At 50.8% G+C, this 17,891-nt stretch overlaps 5 protein-coding genes across 5 annotated transcripts; 4 read left to right on the top strand and 1 right to left on the bottom strand.

Moving 5' to 3' along the window:
- Positions 1–471: 471 nt before the first annotated feature.
- CTRU02_208549 (PdmS protein) lies at positions 472–1,761 on the top strand (the record flags this gene model as incomplete). The annotated part of the gene is made up of 1 exon (XM_036728545.1): positions 472–1,761. The coding sequence occupies one exon, from the start codon at positions 472–474 to the stop codon at positions 1,759–1,761; it is 1,290 nt and encodes a 429-aa protein (XP_036579829.1).
- Positions 1,762–5,619: 3,858 nt separating this feature from the next.
- Positions 5,620–7,993, top strand: CTRU02_208548 (uncharacterized protein; the record flags this gene model as incomplete). Its single annotated transcript, XM_070205107.1, has 2 exons — positions 5,620–5,632; positions 5,688–7,993. 2 exons carry the CDS (start codon positions 5,620–5,622, stop codon positions 7,991–7,993), a joined length of 2,319 nt encoding a protein of 772 aa, XP_070061182.1.
- A 252-nt stretch (positions 7,994–8,245) lies between these two features.
- Positions 8,246–8,710, top strand: CTRU02_208547 (uncharacterized protein; the record flags this gene model as incomplete). Its single annotated transcript, XM_070205106.1, has 2 exons — positions 8,246–8,332; positions 8,405–8,710. 2 exons carry the CDS (start codon positions 8,246–8,248, stop codon positions 8,708–8,710), a joined length of 393 nt encoding a protein of 130 aa, XP_070061181.1.
- A 1,465-nt stretch (positions 8,711–10,175) lies between these two features.
- Positions 10,176–12,377, top strand: CTRU02_208546 (uncharacterized protein; the record flags this gene model as incomplete). The annotated part of the gene is made up of 1 exon (XM_070205105.1): positions 10,176–12,377. The coding sequence occupies one exon, from the start codon at positions 10,176–10,178 to the stop codon at positions 12,375–12,377; it is 2,202 nt and encodes a 733-aa protein (XP_070061180.1).
- A 355-nt stretch (positions 12,378–12,732) lies between these two features.
- On the bottom strand, positions 12,733–14,731 carry CTRU02_208545 (DNA helicase; the record flags this gene model as incomplete). Its single annotated transcript, XM_036728542.2, has 2 exons — positions 12,733–14,430; positions 14,483–14,731. The coding sequence occupies 2 exons, from the start codon at positions 14,729–14,731 to the stop codon at positions 12,733–12,735; spliced, it is 1,947 nt and encodes a 648-aa protein (XP_036579826.2).
- Between the last annotated feature and the right edge of the window lie 3,160 nt (positions 14,732–17,891).

Here is a 17,891-nt window from a genome sequence, read left to right as displayed (position 1 = left end):
TGAAATAGACACATATCAAAAAGTCTCTGTCACCAGGCAGCCACGTCCATATACGGAGATTCTGCCCCAAATGGATTGATAGCCGGGTCCACACCTCGGTGTGGCCATCGTATTCGGTGAGCATCTGCGGCCACGGTAAGGTTCGGTGAAGCTTATGTGATACCGGCTGCTCGGATCAGCTCCAGGTGTAACAAGAAACCGCTCATCCCGGCTCATTGAGATTTAGACTTTCTGCCAACTACCAAGTACTAAAACTCCCCCGGGAGTCGTTTGCTCGGCAATTTAACCTTGTCTAAAACCTCCCTGAAATCAACGGTACCCGTAGAATCCGCGCCGTTCGGTGAACCCGGTTGTGATGGCATAGCATAGCGAAACCGCAACTCTCATCCAATCTCACGATTCTAATCATCTTTCATTAAAGCCTCGTCACCAATATAGAAATATCACCAAATCTCATAGAAGAACCTCAAAATGAAAGTCCTAATCGCGACGATGCCGTTCGCAGGGCACATCAACCCCATGCAACCCATCGCGCTCGCCTTGACCCGCCGCGGCCACAGCGTAGCCTGGCTAACATCCGAATCCCACGCTCACCTCGTCCGCCCAACCGGCGCGACATTCTTCCCCTCTCCGCCATCCCTGGCGTCGCACGACACCGTGCCTCTCACGCCAGACGAAGGGTCCTCAGGCCTAGGCGCCGTAGTCTCAACCATCCGCAAGCTCTTCCTCGACCGCCTCCCCGACCAAGTAGCCGCGTACCGCGCCGTGCTCGACGAATTCCCGGCCGACGTGCTCCTAGTCGACCTCTGCGCTTACGGCGCGCACTGCCTCCGCGATCTCACAGGCGTCCCGTACGCTACGCTGGGGATAAACCCCCTCGTGAGCCTGGATCCGGAGGTGCCGCCCTGGGGAACAGGATGGCAGCCGCCGTCGACAATCTTTGGGCGGTTAATCAACGCCTCGGTGCACGCGGCGGCGAACTGGCTCATGTACCCCAAACTCACGTCCGTCCTAAACTACCACCGCGCGGTGCTCGGGTTGCCGCCGCTGCCGCCGTCCGGGTTCTACGACAGCACGAGGTCGGACGCGCTGCACATCATGCAGACGACGCCCTCGTTCGAGTTCCCGCGGGCGAACCTGCATCCCGGCGTCAGGTTCATTGGGCCGCTCCTGCCGCTCTTCAACGACGACGACGTGAGCCCCCTCCCTAGCTGGTGGGACGAGATGTTGGCGCACCCGCGCGATAAAGTGGTGCATGTGACGCAGGGCACGTACGCGACGAACTCGGCCAACCTCATCGACCCCACCATCTCGGCGCTCGGCGCCAGGTCCGACCTGCTGGTGATCGTGACGACGCCCGACGCGGACAAGTTTGTAGGCGCAGGGAAACTCGCTTCCAACGCGCGCGTGGCGACTTTTGTGCCTCATGGGAAGCTCCTCCCGCACGTGGGGATAATGGTCACGAACGCAGGGTACAACGGCGTCCTCGCGGCATTATCTTGTGGTGTCCCGTTAGTCTGCGCCGGCCGGACCGAGGACAAGGCTGACGTTAGTGCCCGGGTGGCGTGGAGCGGGGCCGGGATCGATTTGGGGACGGATACGCCGTCCGAGCAGGCTCTTGGAGACGCGATAGACAAGATCATTGGCCAAGAAAAGTATCGCAAGGCGGCGGAGAGGATACGTGACGATTTCAAAGCGCACGACGGGCCCAAGGAGGCGGTCGATCTGCTTGAGGAACTTGTTGAGCGAAGTCGGAGATGATGGCCGGCGATTCGAAGTAGAGGGGTCTTCGGACCATCGTCTCGGCGACTGAGTCGTGAGGCATTTCCGTGCTGAGTCCGAGGCGAGGGCTTGGCATGATGAACGGTTGATTAAGATGTGGATATATGACCTGGCATCGTGGGACCATGGTGGCTTGGCGTGTTCGGAAATAATGCGATGTAAGTTGGGTAGCATTTTCTAGCGAGGTATCATTTCTTCTGTTTATAGTTGGATTTGAATGACTGGTTATATGCTCCCGAAATCAACTACCTCGTTCCAGGTAGGCTCTTAGCCGATAGCAGCAGAAATATGACGCAGAAGTCGAGTAGTCTGCTGCAGACCGTCTCGATCCGCTTCCAAAGGTAGGTGCAACGATTGAGGGCGTTGTAAAAGGTCCTGTGGTCGTCAGCAGTAGTCTTGCTGAGTTCTTTAATTATAGCAGCGGGGATGTCTCAAGAGGCTTTTAGGATGTATTTCTAAAGCGCTTGCCACGGTTACCCATCGTGCATAGATCCCATCATGTTCAGGAGGGGGCAACCAAGTAATCGGCATATGACCTGTGAAGATCATTGATGGTTCTTCAGTCTGAGGAAATGAATGCGGCCTGCAAAACTCAACGATTGTCAGCAATTCGTGCTTTTATGTACCGCAATTTTGTTGGGACTGTGTACACAGGAACCAGTCGTACAAGATGGGGACTAATTTGCCAAGTTGTCTTTGCATGAAGAGGAATCCTGTTGATCACTGTTTCGCAGGCAGTAATCGTAAGGTCTTGATAACATCGTGATTCCTAATCCATTCCTCTGCATCTGCAGTGTCAGAAGGGTAGGCGAACTTAGCATCGACGTGTCTTTTGGGGCCTTAGTCACGGAGTCAGGCAGCGGTAACAGTCTTCGAATTGGCCGAGTTTGATACTTCCTTCAGATGAGGAAGATCAGTTACATACCATAGGATAAAAGTAAAGGTCGAGGACTGGGGCAAAAGCGATCTGTTTCTTCGAAGCAGCTACCAGCGATAGCTTGAGGTGGTGGATGGGTAGTGGCCAAGGGCCGTGAGGTAGGAATCTTGCGAAAGATTTGGTCTTGCCATTCTAAATAAGTAGAGGATCGTGATGCTCAAAAGGCGTAAAGAGTGAAAGTAGTCAATCAACAAGGCGACATTCTGCCGTTTAGATTCTGACTCTGGTCACAGCGAACAATCGCGCCAACGAGGCCGTGCCGACGCGATTTGGTTCTCAAAATAACCATGATTTCGGCAGAACGAGGGTGCAAAGCCATTTAAAATAGAGTCTCATAATAATCCGAAAAAGAGGATAGGGCTCATAAGAAACAAGCAAATTTAGCAGAACTGCCCAGCAAAGCAGTGTGCATAGCTAAACTACAAAACAGACAGTAAAGGCTAGAGAACCCACACGGTGGGCGTCTAACTAAGGTGGCAGGCGGTGTGCCACCAAACAATGTGCTCCCGAAGCACCAGTGCCATGATTTTCAACATTATGTTAGCGACTGATAGAAAATGTACGAGCTCTAGCTTTAATGCTTTCAACCTGGGCCAGAACGCGGTGGGAGTCGAACGAGTTGAGGAGCAGGTGCTGCGCGTCACAAAGGCCCTTTCAAAGGTACTCGAACCTCCGCATCTAGAGTTAGGTGAGTTATCCGTGGTGCAGTCGATGATCACAACTACAATATGAAACTACTAGGAGATTAATCTATATCGTGGCCATGTCGATTATCCTCTGATGGAGAGCTGAGTAGTTGTCAACAATGACAAGACTTGTTCCTTTGGAAGGTTTTGGTCTCCAAGCTCACCCACCTGTGGCTTCGGGTTTGTTGAATTATGAAGAAAAGGCCACTCCAATCAGCATGGTCTGCTAGCTCATGTATTACATCAGCTGTACCCGAGAAGGAAATTATTAGATAATCAAAAGAGATTTACGGCATGACATAAATTTCACGGAATCCCATCTTGACATAATTACCAGTGACAACAGCCTTGCTGATGTCCACGGCCTGAGCCACCTCGAACGTGCCTGCCTTATCACCAAGTAGGGCGCCCGCCCCCTTTACCAACACCTCATCTAGTGCCGCTTCAACACCGCCTACGCTTCAACGATGGCCTCATACGGCCGAACTCGCACTGTCCCCCCCTTTGCCTCTCTACACCCTCGATGATACATCCGATGCCCGGCGTCGTCTTTTTGGGTTGGGGACGAGAACGATGGATTTCGACACGAGGTTTCGGACGCTGAAGTACTTTCAAAGACCCAACAAAATTACTAAAGCACATGCTGCCCCAGGGCTCCGAGATACAACTTCTAGAATCGGTAGCCCAATGAAGCCAGCCAGCGTAGCCAGCATAGATGGTGGTGATCTATGATGTTTCAATACTTGAAGTCATTACCAAAGGCTTCGCGACCTTGGGAACCCCATATTCTGGCGACTTTTGCTGCGTGGGGCTTCTTGTCTGTCGCGCCGTCACCTACAACTACAACTGCTAATTCTCACGATAACTTCATAACAACTAGCAATAGCAATTTTCGTAACAAATGTTAGCTTCCAAACTTGTTAAATATTAACCATTCAAAGAAATTTCTGCTTTCAAAAAAAAATTAAAAGCAACAAGTAACGCTCGGTTGTGTGCTGGCCTTTTCTTCATCGCAATATCTAATCACTCCTCCTTCCTCTCCTGGGCTTCGCACTTTCGCTCTAGGAGCAGGCGCTCAGAAGTATCCAGTGCTAAAAGCCCGCACAAGGTCTTGAGTCACGATAATCACTTGATCTTCGATTCGTTCGACCTTCACCGCGTCTTAGTTGAGGAAGGAAGCGCGCAGCAGGTCAAGAGCTTCCAGATAGACGCGGGATATTTACGCTATGAATACCAGTAACTTTGCTTAAGTGTACAATGACTCTTGAAGTATGGAAAGACTCCTTAAAGAGTAACTTCACAAAGGATGTTTTAGAGTCATCGAACACGCCGTGCTGGTAGACCAAGGTTGTGTGACCCTTTTCAGAACAATTGCACGTGGCATCTACCTTGTTGCAGGGAAGAGCGGCGTACATTTCCACTCGGCTACTTGTGGTAGGTACAATGCTCCTGCTGTCCCTGGTCTGCCTTGTATGTCAAGAGAGGAGGTCTTCTCTGAACGGAAGGGATGAAGCCCCCCCCCCCCCCCCCCAAGGCGTCCTGCCTTCCATGACCACAATCAGCCAGGGCAGAAACCCCCACCCACACCCAGTATAAATAAATTCTCTTCTCTTCTCTTGTTTTTTTTTTCGAGACTGAGAGCATCGCCAGTTTTGTAAGAACAGTTTTCTGTGTTGAGTTTTGTTTTCCTGCCGTTCTCTCGACATCCGATCCCCGACAGCTAGCGACATACAACCGCTTTCCCCTTTCAAGTTCCCCTCCTATCCCTTTCCCCCCTTCCCCCCGTTGACTTGCGTTGTTCATCCTTTCTCCAGTGCTAATACCGTCGCCTTTCGAGGGTCGGTCTTTTGTTTGCTGCGGCATTCTTTCGGTGCTGGGCTAGCCTGGCTTCGCGATCTTCGGTACTCACCTCCTCCCTCCCCCCGTTGACTCGTGTCGTCGTTTCTTCTCTAGTACTGCTACTGTCACCTCTCGAGGGACGGTTTTTAGTTTGCTTCGGCATTCTTTCAGTACTAGGTTGATAGTTTCACGGTCTTCGGTATCACATCCGCCTTTCGCTCCTTTCGCTCGTTGTCGTCTCTTCTCTAGTACTGCTACTGTCACCTTTCGAGGGACGGTTTTTAGTTTGCTTCGGCATTCTTTCAGTACTAGGTTGATTTGGCTTCGGTTTCCGGTTCTTCTCTTCTCTTCCAACTAAGACATCAAACCGTCAAAATGCCCTCCAAGAGTTGGTTGTCCAGAAACCCGGTTTGTCTTTCGACCTCATCTAACATTCAATTCAGAGTCCACAAGGCCCAGCAGAGCCAATGCACCCGCGGCGTCGCATGATATTCGCCAATGGTTTAAACCCATTTCTGCGGAGTCGGTCGAAGAGATTCCCCCTTCTTTGGCGAGCCCACCCGCAGCCCCAACGCCTGCCAGGAACAGAGACAGCAGTCAACCAGCCACCCCCCGGCAAACTCCTCAACCCCTGGCCTCTTCACTCGCTCAAGATGGAGCCCCTCCACCTGCTCCTCTCAGTCAAACTCCAAACAAGAGGAAACGTGCAGTTATTGTGGATAGTGACGATGAATATCAGGAGTACACAGCCCTGGAAAGATCTCCTAGTCAACCATCTGACCACCATGTCAATGATTCACAAGTGCTGGATGATACGCAGAAAGGTCCACGAGAGCGGAGGTTTGAAGCACTCCTACCTACTCTCGTTGTTCGAACGCGCTACCGTGCCCCAAAGTCTTTGGCCCCAGATGAGCCATTCAACTTTATCTACAACCTTCCGGCTATCCCTGGCCAAGACTATACCCCTGAGGTTGTAAAACATCAGTCTGGAAAATTCGCTGATATGGTCTCATGGGAGTTACGGGCACGGAAGGTCGGCGAATCGCATGCAAAAATGATTTTGCGTGTCAGCACCAAAGACTTCACCAAACAAGAAGCTCTGGCATTGTGTGAAAAGCTCGTCCATGCGAAGAAGGTTTGGCGAGACCCTACTCAACTGGAGTCCCCCAAGGTGGGTGCAACTCCAGCCCTCATCAATTCACTCTGCAAAGCGGCGGTGCTCAGTCTTTTCCCGCACAAGCCATTTCGAATCGCAAAACCAGCTTTGACCCTCACAGAAGGCACTTGGTACTGGCTGGTGGTCTTGCCATTCGTCGATGTGGTCACGCACAAGCTCCAAAGTTTCAAGTGGAGAATTCCAGTCAAGAAGCTGGATTCGTCGATCAAACCGATTCCAGCAACGGAAAACGTTGTTTTCACAGTGAACCACGACCTCGCTTTGTATAAGAGCATTGGAGATATCCAGTCCGCGCCTGAGGCTACGATACCGAATGCGGACACAGCTTTGGCAACCTCAGCATCCCGGACATATCAATTTACTTGTCATGCCGTGTCAACTTGGCTGCGGAATCGGTCCCTTCTCCAGAGCTACGTCGATACACAGCAGTTCAAGACGGAGATCTTTGAGCTTTACTCTCCTTCCAACTGCACCACACGTGCCAAGAGACTCATCCTCGGCGAGAATGGTACGACCCAACTGTTCCGCCTGCGAGCATGCATCTTCGATGTTCGCATCATACCTGGCGACCGGGTGTTGATGGACCTACCTGGGCTCCCATCCCTCAGAATCAACTCGAGGAACATGGGTTGGGCAGAGCCTATCGGGGATGCCGCCATCAATACCTGGCTAAATACAAGCGACATTCTGGCAGTGTGGCAGGCCATGGCAAGAGACGTCGACAATGCCAACGACCAAATCTTTCGTGATCAAGAGGCTCCAAATGTTTGTCACTGCGCTGATGATGTTATGTCTGTGACAGCCCATGCATGTGGTCAGTGTGGCAAATCGACTATTTGCGAATCGCTCGCAGAGCATCCGTATGGCTATCGGGCGTGTTCAGTATGCTGCAACAATGCACTTCAGTTACCGTCACTGTGCTCGCGTGAAGTTCGTGCAAGACTTCGCATTTTGGTGATGGAGAGTAGACTGAAGCGGCTGTCTGTTCAAGCTATATCTGACCTTGTGGATCCGCTTGTCAGGGAGGTTGAACATCGATTCATCAATCAATCTGGCACTGCGTACATCAACGCATACTCGGGGATGCTGGTGCGGCCGCCAGTCTGCAGAAGCCATCCGTTGAACCTTAGCATCGACGCCATCTTTCCTCTCGCATTGGATGCCACCGGTGCTCCTGGCTCGCATGTGTCTGGAAACATCGAAGTCATTCCCTTCGCCCTAAACATGTGCAAGCACACTCACTTGCCAATTTTTCTCCAAGAATTGGGGAAGTATTACCGGCAGTGGATTGCTTCCGTACCGTTTTACCAGTCCGGAGTGCCGACTGTGCGAAACGCTGTTGCGATGCTGCAAGAGAAACTTGTTCACGACTGTCGTCGCTTCACCGACCTGAAGCTGAAAGTTCCTTGGTCCAAAGCTTCCAGGTTAAGGTTTGAGTTGAGCCCCGAACAGATGAGATATCTCCGGGATGAGTGGGTCTCAGGCAAGCCGCACCCGGGAGATGACACCGTCTTCAGTCGCCCATATTACCGACGCTTGAAGTATTACAGCCTCCACGAATGGAGAAACTAGGTTGGAGATGTCAAGGCCATTGTTAAAGAAATCGAGGACTGGACAGGAGTCGATCTTATCAAGTCTGAAGACGGTTGTGCTTACTTTGCACACGTTGACACTTTGCCCCGCGATTGGAGTTGGGAAACTTGTGGACGCCTGATGACTGAGAGATATTGGCGGATGCGGAATGGATGCAACAAGAAGCACAATACTGTGGACACCTCGACCACCCTCTATCTAGAGTGTGTGTACCAGGCTTGCGTGAACATCATGGTCGTTCAAAATTCGGATCCAGATCGCAGGGCCAAAGCCGAAGCCCAGGCCCAATACGGGGAATTTCTCGGCCTCCCGCTGGCGGTTGAATACCACAATCCATTGAACTTTGCGGTCGCTCACAGACACCATGAGTTTCAAATGAGAACAGGATAGAATCCTGATGCGAAGAGCCTGCGGGACCGGTTCGACGATCACAACAACATATTGATCGAAACAAGGACGAGTAATTACACAAAATTGAATTTTGCGGAGCATCTTTATCCAGATATCAAGGAGATGGTCGCGGAAATCAATATTCCGCTGGAGTATGCAAATGAAAATCTAGAGTTGGGGCCTTTTGATGCTAGGTTGAGCCTTGGCAACGTGGTGGACAATGGAGAAGATGAGGACAAGGAAGGAATTGAGGATGATATGGACTGGATGGCAAGCGATGGGGATGAGGATGAGATGGAGGATTAAAACGTGTGCAATTTAGTCATTAGCTATTCAAAACATGAAACGTTTCAATTTCTTACCTGTTGGCCAATTGACCTTGGTGTCGCTGGAGGGCATCAGTATATCAAGCAAGTTACACTTACAACCGGGCGATGGCCCTCCTCCATCGGGCCGGATGCCATGATACCGCATTTGAGTCGGACAAAGCTGCACTGTCACGGCCAGATCAAGTGGTCCTGGCAAGTCTCACCCCTGATTTGTCAAAGGATTACGGGGTCAAATCCTGTTACGGGAGGCCATCAGGATGTCTGTAATGGATGGTTAACATGGAAGTGGAACCTGATGATGTATTTCCTGCTCGAGATTGGGATTTACACCATACAAGGCCAATTAGCCAGATCAATAGCTGCTTCATTTAGTCTGTTAGAATTTTACCAAAGGAGGTCCTCTTCGATTCACACTGTCGTCGCCAGGTTTGAATGCAGCTGCCTTTCGTGTTGGTCTGGGTCTGAACCCCCCGGAACCCAACCACCTCGCCGACGCCGCGGTACAACAAGTTGCTCAGGTTGATTACATTCTACGATACGTTGTTGCTGTCCGCTCTACTTTCAATGCCGCTCGCATTGCTCGCCATGAATACCGACAACGTACCCCGTTCAGACGAGGAGAACTTGTTATGCTGGTCCAGGATGGGAGACAACTGAAGTCCAAACCCCGTTGGAGAGGCCCATTTGATGTTCGCAACAGATATGGCCCGGTGTCTTACCGCATTGAACAGATAGACAGCACTGCAATCCCACATGAGCGCCATTTGGATCAGTTGAAGGTGTTCAAACTACAGACAGGATGTTTGCAGTTGGTTCTGATCTGGTGCTGCCTTTCTCTCGGGCATTGCGACGCCGCCGACTGCGGGTACAACCCCACCTTCCGTGAGGAACGACACTTCCTTGATGCTCTCCACAAATCACTACTTACTCTTTCCTGTTTCGACAAACTCACTTTCAAAATTTTACGTCTTGCTTCTGAATCTTGCTACTCCCATTTTCACATCCGCATACCTTGAATCTCTTCCTCCTCCCAGTTCAGATTACCTCCCTTCCTTTCTTACGAATCTTATCTGGTTGACACCGTGATTTTTTCATCTTCAGGCGTTCGGATGCCGGGAAATTTCGCGGGTCTGGGTTTGGGCATCAACAATCTTGAGTCTCGTGTGGGAAGAGCTCAGGCAAGGTCACAGAGGGCAGTTAACCCAAAGTCAGGTTACGTTACTAGTCCTGAAATCGGCGAGCCCTTGGATTCTGACAGCAGCCCGGGCCATCCCGACTATCTACATTCTGACTGCAGCAGAAGATCGGCGGGTAATCCATCTGCAATGGCCTCTGGCAACCGGAATCGGACAGGGAGGATTTATGCCCGCAAACCGGGAAGCGGCTTGTCCAGACCCAAGAAGCAGAAATCCGAGAGACAGCCATCGCCTGGTGCACAGTCGATGGTGCCAACGCAGTATGGAGTCCCGCTCGCCGCCAATACTGCTCCTATCATGTCGCAAACAAATCCGTCAACTTCTTCCGCTGTGGATTTGCATTACAATCCCACGATCCGACCTGATGCCATCAATGTAACTCCTTCTCACATCCATCAGCATCCAGATGAATCCCGTCAGGACTCTAACAGTTTGCCTACGCTTGCGAATCCACCGCCTGCCTTTGATGGCCTTGGTGTCCAAATGCCATCACCTCAGCCTGGTCAGCAGCGGGATGTGCCTGGTCCTGTTAAAGCCCCAGAGTTTGCACATCAATCAGTGGATCAGACCGTTGATGCACCAGCCAACGAGTCGAACTTGGATTGGGCCGATAACTATGGAGGTCGGGATTCTGAGACCGGTCGACCTGTGCCTCATCAGCAGATCCTCAACTACATGGAGACTCTCTTTGCCCGCCCAGTCAATCATATTTTCACACATTCGATGAAGGATGCCATTAGAAGGATCCTAGGAGAAGAACTAGACTCTACAACTGTCCACAACTCAAATGCGTCTCCTTATAAGCGGATCAGTCAACACTACATCAAGGGGGTAAAGACAGTGGAGGAATCTCTGCTGTGGGCATTTGTTATTCGGGCTGTGGCATTGCCTGAATATTCACCACTGGCGAATCTGTTCAAGAAATCCAATAAGAAGCCGATGTTCATGGCGATGGCAAGGATTGTTGCCGCTTTGTATGAAGGCAGGGCGATCCCTGCTTCTTGGGTTGAGGAGGCATTCGGGGTGATGGATCCACAAATCACCTACGAGAGCCCGATGACATTGGGCTTTTTTGCACAACAGAATGTGAGGCAACCTGCCACTTCAAAGGGCATTCAACAATTTATCCCGCCTGTAAATCATTCTGCGCAACAGCAGGTCCAATACCTAGCTCAGCCGAACAATGTCCAATACTTCAGTCAGCAATCTGCCTCCCCATCTGGTTCCGTTCAGTTATCCAGTCCTTCCCCGTCTGCTCAGCAACAGATCCAACACCCAGCCCGGCCATCTGATGTGCAGCAGGCGGCTAGATCATCAGGTGTTGCGCGTTCTGTTCGGCCTGCTGTCTTGACATCTTACATACAGACTGGAAGACAGCAATTGGGCACGGCGACCATCGTTCAATCACCTGATATCTCTCGATCTATACATCAGTCGACGCCGCGACCGCATCAGACGGCCGTATCAGGCCAGCGCCGTGATCTCCCTGGCCCATTTGTGTCCGATGGATCCGACTTCTCACAGTATGTCAGTAGTGAGCAGAACACTGGCTCATCGCATGTGAACATGTGGCATAATGTTTTTGGCAGATCTCTTGTTGGGAAAGGGCAATCCAATGCCGGTGCCGACCTCTCCGTTGTTGCGACTCAGTGCAGTGGAGATGAGGATGACGACGACGAGTCATCAGTTCTTACTGACGACCATGAGACCGATGGCGGGTCATTTACGTTGGAGGAACGCAAAGCTATGATTTCTACAGTCATGGACAGGTCAAGCCAGATCCCCCTCAAGCACAGAAATGATATTGTGACTGGATGGCTCCTGGAGAAGTTGATGGACGCCGGTATCGATGTAGCGGATGGGTATTGTAAATTTGTCGACCAGCAAATGGCCCAGCTGACGGCCAGCCCGCCGTCTGCTGTTCAGCCTCAGTCTGATTCAAATCAACATCAGCAACTGCCTCATCAGGTGCAGCAGTTGGTTCAGCATCAGCCGCCAGCTCTACAGCTAAATCGACCTGCCATGCCTCAGCAGCAGCAGCATCCATCACCTCAATTGCCTCAATCTGTTATACGTCAGCCTCAGCAATTACCTACTTGGTCACATCAGTACAACCAGCCGCAACAACCGCCTCCTCAAACGCGACAAGCTAGATTAGAGCAACTTCCGCGGGACACAGATCAGTTGCAGCAATACCTCGATAAGCATCGAGAAGTTCCTCAGCTACCCCAGCCCATCTTACATCAGGCTATTCAAACCCGTCAACCGGACCAGGCATACCAGACTAGCCCCCATCAGCAGGCAATGCCACCCGGTCAGGCTACTCCGAATGTTAGCGCTGCGATTTCGCCAGCGGATGCAAAGAAAGCAAGGAAAGCAGAGAGGGATGCCATTCGTCAAGCACGATGGCATGCGAAATACAAAAATGATAAGCCACCACGAGCTTAATGGGATGTTGCTAGGTTTTGCGACGTAAGACCCGAATTCCTATCGTCTGGTCTGGTTCTCAGTCGGATGGATCCTTGGATGGATGTTTTTTTCTTCTTTATTTTTCTCCTATGTTACATACATTCGCATCGAGTACAGGATCAGATGCAAGAGGCGAGGGCGCCGTACTTGGGGGGGTGATATGTGGAAGTGGTCATGGATGCCGCCAGACCACAGAGGAGACCTGGCCCGAGATTTAATCAGCATTGCCAATGAAACAGGGGCTACTATGTCACGTTAGTTTTTAGACCAAACATCATACATTGACGCCATCCAATTTGTCCTTTTCGGTGCCCAATTTTTGCGGACTTTCCTATCAACTTCTTTCTACAAAAGCTACCAAGCCACTTTGTCCAGCTTGTGTTTTGTCTTTTTGTGGCGTCTTTACATTGACTTTAATTGTAGCCACCCGACCACGGTCATGTAGGTACTTGTGTACCTTCCACAGCTCCTTTGCCGTCATTTTCACCCTAGGTTTGCCAGGAATACAGACCCAATATTCACCCTCCTTCAGCTTGGGTCCTTTTGCATTCTTTGGCTTGACCATGGACCCAGCCACATTGATATCACCTATCATGACCAAACCACATCGTTGCCTGGTCAATAACACATTGAGGCGGCGAGGGTCCTTTGTGAAGCCAGGACCTGGATTCAATGCGCGTGTGCCCATTACCACGATGACTATATCCGCTTCTTGGCCTTGGAAGGCGTCGATGGAGGATGCAGGACGCATTGCCGCAAGATTGGCGTACTTTTCCTGTTTCCGCCGTTGTTCAATGAGTTGTACATTGTCCTTATATGGGGCGAGGACAATGACTTTGGAGGCATCGACGGCCTTTTCCTTGACAAAGTCCGACGCAAAGTCGAGAGCTACCGTGACTTGATCATCGGATTTCTTGCCATGTGTGACAGGGTTTGTAAAGACACTGGTGCCTTCGCAGTGGATGAACAAGGGACTAAATGTGTTTTCGGCGGGAGTCCGAACATCAGGATATTGCGACTGGATGTAGGACTCCAGTCGCCGGCCGATCTCGTACTGCGGCAGATGGATGTCGCATTGATCACCATATACGATTGGCTGGTCCGAATAGATGATGCCGCCCACCATATCCCACAATGCCTTTGTCATACGCAGCTGCTTCCGAAGACGGTAAACCGGGATGCCGGATGCCTGAAGAAACTCTAAACCAGACACCGTAGCATCACGGCTCAGCTGGTTGTAAACGTGCCCCTCTGCAGTCTTTTCTTCTCTGGTCATGACGGCCGGCGGAAGCTGCTTGGGATCGCCCCCGAACAGGCACGGCAACAGGTCATTCCCCCAGACCTGAATGATGTCGCCGCGTGTCATGTTGGCGGCTTCGTCAAATGCAACGGCCCTGGCTTTTCCCGCGTTCCACTTCGCAACGCGGGCTTCATTGCAGAACATGCTGGGAGTTGTGCACAGCATGTCAGCCGCATCGATGAGTCGATGGAAGACTTTCAGAACCGCATCTTTGCTAGGCTGGGAACAGCTGGAGAACTCGTCGTAGTCGATGCGATTGGCACACAGCTCGCGGACATATCGGAAATCCTGGCGCACATCGAGGTCCCGTTGTATCGCCTGCAGAGCCAAGGAGTCGTCCGACACGAGCCGCCTCGTTGTCGCGGGTGATTTTAGCAGGACTAAGAGCCAATAGGCAAGCGACAGATTGAATGTCCACTTCACAGGCGTGCCGCGGATCTTGGGTGCAGCTTTATCCCCGCTGCCTGGTTTCTTGAGAAGGGCAAGGAATGCCTTATACTCATTCTCCAATTTGAACACGCGGAGGATGAAAGTCTGACGTGCACGCGACGAATCTTGGGAAGCCTTGCGATTGTTGATCCTCTGGGAGACAGAAATCGAGGTCCTATCGAGACGTTCAGCCAAGTTAGTGATGGCCACGTGCGAGGGGGCTGAGCAGGCAGTCGGTCCGAGAGAGAGACGCATAGCCAATGCCGCAGCCGCAACGGCCGTAGTCTTGCCAAAACCGGGTCCCTGCTCATAAAGTTAGACCTAGAGTTGTCATTGATGTGTAGCGAAAACATACAGCTGTTATGATGCCGATACCCAGCAACTTCTCGCTCAGGTAGGCCTTGAAGCGTACGCGATCGTCTGGCAACGCTTCCTCACACAGAGAGTCCACCAAATCTTGGTCCAATCCAGATAAGAAATTGACAACAGGGAGATCTCGCCATTGCCGAACCTGAATTTGCTCATTCATCTCTAATGACGTTGCCGCCAATGTTTCCGTAAGACCTTGGCCACTCATGTATTCGTGGAAACCAGAACCCATCATGACGGCTCGGTGAAGGGCCTGCATGTCGTTGGCTTGGGCTTCGGGCACAGAAGAATGAGTCTTGGCCGCTGAGGGATGCAAAGTCGCGATGGCCCTGAACTTGCGCTCTGTTTCGACCAGGATATCTATGAAGCTGAGCGAGACGCAGTCCTACTGTGTGAGCTCCGCATCGGCTTCTTTTCTGGTCGAGAAGATCCTGACTGGCATTTCACTTTCGGATGGACCGTCGTCAGGTCTCCATATCTTCAAGACTAGATCTGTCTCTCCCAACGGATGGCCGCTCATCTCCGGGATGTTGCCGGGCCACGACATGACTTCGGCAGTCCTGCTACATATTAGCAAATACTACAATTATTGGGCTGCCGTACGATTTCAGAAAACATACCAAGCAGACAAGGGCTCTTCGTCTTGTACATCACCAGGAGGCATCTCGGCCGATGGCGAAGGCTCTGTGCCGATTGCAGCACGCACGGGATTCATCTGCCAGAATAGAAGCTCAAGGGAATTAGAGAGCAGACGATCCCAAGAAGTCTGGAACTCATCAACGAACGCGGTGCCGCGCGGCACGATGGCGAAGTAAACGTTTTTCTCTGTCGCATGAGGAACACAGTAGGAGCGCTTCTCACGCTCGCGGATCTTCCTCGCATCCAGTTCGACCCACAAATCATCTTGAATATGGATCTGGGTGTTGACTCCCAGCATGGTATCGACATCGTCAAATCTAATATCTGTCAGGTAATAGTAAGGTAAGAGAAGTGGGGAAGCTCACTGGAACGTAGCATGGTATGGCTTGGCCCGTTGGGTCTTGTGCCACAATTGCGCCAAACGTTTGACATCCCAGTCCAGATTTGTACCGTAAGAATGACTGAAGGGTTTTCCGATGCGCGCAGGATCGAACACCTGTTCAACGACGTTCTCTGGGCTGGCAACAAGGATGTGAAAGGTGGTCTGTTGGACGAAGTCGCGAAAAGTCACATCGCCAACAGTAGGACGGTTATTCTTGTACCAGTCCTCAAGCTCAGGCGCCGACGCATTTGCGAAGGGCATACCGTAACCGACAATGGTGGCTCCTTTTCTTAGATTTATGGTAACCAAGCAGCATTTCTTGTCATCGCGATGCGGGAAGCGTGAAAGCAGCTCTGGAGGTGCTTGCTCAAAGTCCCACTTATCGTGGCCGGCTGGAAACTTCAGAGTGATGGTTCGATATTCAACAGGAAGTATGCGATCAGAACCACAGACTGCCCAACATCAGCGGCATTTTCTTCTGACTTACAATTCAGTGACTCACATTGGTATACTTGGCCGAAGCCGCGATCCTCATTGTCCTTGCCAAGGGGAATGTCGATCCGCAGTGCGTGACTGGGATTCGTATCGGGGAAATTCAGATTGCACAACTTGGCTTTTATCTTGGAGGCGTCGGAACCAAAAGAGTTGCCACTGGCGATAATAGGGCCATTCTCGCCGTTAAAAACAACACAGTCCTTGGCCCAAGTTTCCGATAACTTTGCAGTGGGGGCAGCACCAGGGGTGGCAGGTTTCTGGGATTGAGACATGGTGGTTGAGTAGTCTTGAATGACGAAAACAACGGCGAACCGAAGTAAAAAAGCTCAACCCTTACGGGTTTGAACAGTCAAACAAGAAAAGAAAACCTGCCCAAGGTGAGAAAAGGTACGAAACGCAATAACGAAAGATAGGACTTGCCAATTATCTCACTCCTCCTCTTCTCAACCAGTCAGACAACTATGCACAACAGAGCTGCTGCTTTCACCAGAAGAAATAACAAACGCCGCAACGAATGAGAGAACCCGACCCTTTCGGGTTCGGGAAGAAATCAACTGGCTGCCACGAACAAACTCTGCGATGCAAGGTTGCCTATCTGGAACCCAAAGTAAATGAAAAAACATAGAACCCACGCCGGAGTCTACAAATGGTCGTAAGCCTGAGCAGGAATGATTGATCGCCTTCGAGAAGACGGTCGTGCAGACACAGTAGGCTGAATTTGCCGAAGCTTGAATAAGGAAAAGGGGAAAACACCAAACGGCAAAGAACGCGTCAAGTTGCCCATCGGCGTTGAGCCGAGGTCGCTGTGGAGCCCTAAGGGTAGTTGGGAGCTTGGGTCATCTCGGCTATCCAACCAATCACACACACAAAGAATGTCACTGCGAATTAAATCAGCACGTATTTGTTTAACCATATAATATCGGTGATACGAATGCTGCAGAACCTATGTTGGTGTGCCAGTGGTAGTTGAACATGTCATAAAAGTCGGCTTACTCATAGTCTCCAATCAGGAATTTAATTTGTCATCACAAACAGCATCCCCTCAACTGAATGATATAAAAATATGTTTAAATATAAAAACCTAGATTCGACATGGAGAGTCATACCAACACGAGCATTTATCGTCGAAAATATTAAAAACCCGCTAGAATGCCACGTGCCAGTGAAGAAATTACCTATTAACAAATGAATTGCAGGGAATCAGGGTTGCAACCTGTAAGTTTCACACGCGTGAAATAATGCAGTAGAGATGTAAACAAACACACAGTAAATTCCTAACCTGTTTCCTGTATTGAAGTACAAAAAAAAAAAATTTGCTTTCTAAGTGAGTGAATGAGAGATATGGTCTCTCAGCCTGCCACGTCTGGAAGAGAGGGAGTGGTGCCTTCTACACCAGCTCCACGTTCTGAGATATCTAAGGAAGGGACCAGTCGGGCGCCAACAGAAGCCCCCGTGTTCCAACAATTCAGACAGTAACCCTCGTGAAATTATTTTTCTTTTCCTTCTTTCACAGGGTTTTCTGGGTAAGAGCGCCACAACCCAAATGAAGCATTTCCAACATGGTTTAATTTCTATATACGACCTGACATCAAGGACAAGGACAGTTTCACGCTTTCGGAAATAGTAAATATGTAGCATTATCCAGCGAGGTATCATGGCTTCTATCGACAAAAAAAAGTGCACAACTGATTCTATGCTCCTAAAATCACAGGTCCGCCATGTAAACTCGCCCATGCCATGATTTTCAATATTACGGTTGAGGGTCCGAACATCCCAAGCTTCTGGACCCATTTTTCCGTGTCGGACGGTCACGTGACAGATGTGCCCCAGCGACCGAGCCGTTAAATGAGCTCGCTCACTTACAGAAGACAAACCGTTC

This window comes from Colletotrichum truncatum (assembly GCF_014235925.2).
Source record: "Colletotrichum truncatum strain CMES1059 chromosome Unknown Contig_0005, whole genome shotgun sequence".
Lineage (NCBI taxonomy): Eukaryota > Fungi > Ascomycota > Sordariomycetes > Glomerellales > Glomerellaceae > Colletotrichum > Colletotrichum truncatum.
Note: the sequence above shows the minus strand (reverse complement) of the source record. Positions and strands in the feature narration are given on the sequence as shown.